This window comes from Ctenocephalides felis, unplaced genomic scaffold, assembly GCF_003426905.1.
Source record: "Ctenocephalides felis isolate EL2017-DRISC unplaced genomic scaffold, ASM342690v1 CF-g0.4_SCAFFOLD_01604, whole genome shotgun sequence".
Classification (NCBI taxonomy): domain Eukaryota; kingdom Metazoa; phylum Arthropoda; class Insecta; order Siphonaptera; family Pulicidae; genus Ctenocephalides; species Ctenocephalides felis.
In genome coordinates this window covers 10768111-10771634 of record NW_020537758.1, presented here as the reverse complement: position 1 = coordinate 10771634, position 3524 = coordinate 10768111, and the positions used below count along the sequence as shown (strand labels likewise).

The 3524-nt window shown below is 26.8% G+C and overlaps 1 protein-coding gene across 1 annotated transcript; it reads left to right on the top strand.

Annotated features, from left to right (window-relative positions):
* The first annotated feature begins 1713 nt into the window (after window positions 1-1713).
* On the top strand, window positions 1714-3150 carry LOC113373084 (ribonuclease P protein subunit p30). Its single transcript, XM_026613407.1, has 7 exons — window positions 1714-1849; window positions 1916-2049; window positions 2114-2188; window positions 2316-2384; window positions 2452-2729; window positions 2801-2880; window positions 2965-3150. Exons 1-7 carry the CDS (start codon window positions 1756-1758, stop codon window positions 3093-3095), a joined length of 861 nt encoding a protein of 286 aa, XP_026469192.1. The 5' UTR covers window positions 1714-1755; the 3' UTR covers window positions 3096-3150.
* The last annotated feature ends 374 nt before the right edge of the window (window positions 3151-3524 follow it).

Here is a 3524-nt window from a genome sequence, read left to right as displayed (position 1 = left end):
AATTAATGAAACAAGAAAAGATTATATTCTAATTAATTAACCTATATATTAATCCTTAATATATAGATAATTCAAAATCACTAGATATTAAATTAGTATGAATAATATATATTCGATAAAGATCGAAGTAGAATATTGTACATTATGAAAGATCATAATTGATCATACCAGATCACCATAGAATCTACAGTCATTTTGTTAAGACAATTTTCATTAAAATCTACAAAATTGCTTAAATTACAAGTAAACTATAAAGTTTATACTGAAAATGAATTTATTTAGCTCTGGCAAATAGCAATAAATATCCAAAACTAATAATGAAATTTGTAAGCAACTTTTGATATTCAAGATTTTTAATTCATTAACGATATGCAAATAATGAAACAACTGGTTGAAAATAGCATTTTGTTTTAAGGCAAGTTGCAAAAACATCCCGATAAGTGCAATAATTGATTTAATCAACTGAAAATGAGGTTTAGATATTTAGATGAAATTAATGTATATAGCCCTTGATATTATTTCATTATTTAAATAATTAATGGTAACATTTTTTACACAACTAGAGAAGTTTTGTAGACTTATTTTTCCACTGATACCAGAAAAGGTTTTAGAAATTTGTGGAATTAAAATTTTGACTCATCAAATCACAAAAGCGACTGTTGATACAAATTTTGACTCATTTTTTTCAAACTTTGAGTAAAGAGACTGGTTTAGAAATCTAAAAAGTGAATTTCTTTAATTTTGGAATAATGAAAAACGTGTATAAACACATAATTTTTGTTTGTTGGTTATCAATATAGTTCCTGAAGAAGAGGGTATCCCCGAAATGTGATTAAAAATTGAACAAATAATTTTCTCAGGTAAAATTTATGATTTAATTTCAGAAAGTTTACTTCATAATATACCAGAATAGGTATAAATCAAAGTAATATTAGAATTATATTATAGAACGAGGTCAAAAAGTAAATTTCAGTAAAAAATATATCAGTTATTTTCTCCAACAAGTTTTTTGATAACTTGTGAGACTTGTTTTAGGTTTTATAATAACGTAGCATAAACATATAACATATTTGTGAATTATTGAGAATATTTTTAAATTCTCGAGTTGACATTAAAAACCCAATTCTGCAGTAACATAGACGATAATACATCTTATCTTTCTTTCTTGATATTAAAAACTGTGAAACTGCAATCTATTTGCTACTTGCATCAGAAATATGCAGTTATCATAACATTATTTCTAAGTTTGTTTATATCTACAATACACCAGATCGCACAGTAAATAAATAGCATTTTCATAGTTTTTAGTACCAAGAAAGAAGAATATTATAGCGTTGCCAATAACAACGCTATGTTATCGTTTATGAATCGGCCCCTAAATTAGGGAATTCCTAAGAAATCCGTCAACGAAAGGAAATACAGTTATGTTGCATATCCTGTATTCTATTACTTGAACTTAGTTAAAAATTTAAATTTCAAGATCAATACGAGAACTTAAAATCCATGATCTTTGACATAGCAAAATATTTTAGAAATAAATATAATAAAATATAAACTGAATACATAATTTAAATCATAAATACCTCAATTGAATTATGTCGCCCTTGTAGCCATCTGTTCGAATTTGACTCTACTACTTCAAAACTGTTCTGCAATTGGTTCAGATCCTCACTACTGTCAAACAAACACATCATAACCTAAGATTGTTATATTGCACGTGTAACACTCGATTATTAATTTATTTATATAACAAATATGATTAAAATCGACGGATTCTGTGATTTATGTGTAGAAAGTGATGGCATCACAAAAGATTCCCTAAGAGTCACTTGCGAAAGATTATTTAACTGTGAGTTTAATAATAAATATATGTCTTAAACAATTTTGTGGTATTTATATTTATTTTACTTTATAGTAGGATATCGTACTGTGGCTATAAATCAAACTATTGATGACACTGTTTTTGAAAGTAAAAGAAAGAAGAAAAAAGGAGAAGCTCGAGATAATCCAGATGTAGTTCCAATACCATTAGCTTTCGAGTTTGCAGATGTACTCTTATAAATAACTATACTTCATATATATGCTTCAATAACATATTTTGTATTGTATACAGGAATTCAAAAAGAGACTGCAAATATTGCACAGACTCACGATCTCCTATTCCGATCAATCTAATATACATAAGTTGGTAAGGGAATCATAATCACATATTATAGTTTTCTACTATTTTGGTTAATAACTTGCTTGCTTAATTTCTTATTTATATTTGCAACTACCTATTGCATCTGTAATATTTAAATATTGTATTCTTACAGAATCAGTCATTAAATTTCAAGAAATATCATATAATAGCAGTATTACCTAATTCACAGTCGGCCTTTCAGGTACATTCAATGATGTGCAAGTATTAAGCAATTCTAACAAGTAGATTTTAATATTATCCTTTATTAGCATGCTTGTGGAGGTGCCTTCGATTTCGACATAATCACCTTCAATCCATTACACAAAAGTCCAATAAAAATGAACAGAAAGCTTTACGATGTCTTAAAGGATCGAAATGTTTACTTTGAATTAATGTACAGTCCTGCTATTAGAGATAGTACATCTCGCAAAAACATTATACATATGTCACACTTATACCATGCTTATGGTAAATCAAAAAATATAATTATTAGTAGCTCAGCTGCAGAAGCATTTCAAGTGCGATCTCCGTATGATGTAATAAATTTGTATCCTTTTGAAAGCAAAATTATGGTAATAACTTTTTACGTATGTTTGTTCTTATATTTGAAAAAAACAGAGGTTTAATTCTTGGTCTGAGTGAAGAGCAATGCAAAACTGCAATATTGAGTAATTGCAGGAAATTAATTATTAGAGCAGGTATTTTATATTTAGATGATACACATTAATTTCATAAGATCCAGTTTCTTTTGCCTCTGTAATGAATATTTCTTTATTTTTTAGAAGGTAGACGGCATGGTAAAGCAGTCATGATTGTGAAACAGTTGACGCAAGAAGCATTTATTGATTCTGACGAAAGTGATGATGATATGGAGCAACTTTTAGAACCAGCATTGAAGAAAACTAAGCTTTAATTTAAGACGGAATACTAGTACTACTTTGTTTTTAGTTGACTTATTAATTAAAAATAATTATGTATATAAATTACTGCATTAAGATAAAATGAATGATGTATTTTTTTAAAATGAATAAATTTTTTATTACAAATTAATGCTAGTACTATTTGTATTCTTATGAAAGCTTCATTTGTATTTTGTATCATTTAATTGATTCAAGTTTAAACACAAATAACTTATTATTATTTAATTAACTCATCTATTTGATAAGTTTTCAATGTTAAAATTAATATAATAATTAATACTTGGTTTTCAAAAATAACTGCACCTTGCTATATCACCTCATTATTAGTTATCAATCTAGTTCAGAATAGACAAGGATTATAAAAAGTTTAATACTATTAGTTTATAATTCCCATTTTCCACCAGGAATGTTTATGTATAGGT

Bases quoted from the DNA above. Each gene is read 5' to 3' on its own strand.
- LOC113373084 (XM_026613407.1), top strand. From the start codon at position 1,756: ATGATTAAAATCGACGGATTCTGTGATTTATGTGTAGAAAGTGATGGC. The intron at 2,385-2,451 runs GTACATTCAATG...ATCCTTTATTAG, and splicing joins ATTCACAGTCGGCCTTTCAG to CATGCTTGTGGAGGTGCCTT. The intron at 2,881-2,964 runs GTATTTTATATT...TTTATTTTTTAG, and splicing joins GAAATTAATTATTAGAGCAG to AAGGTAGACGGCATGGTAAA.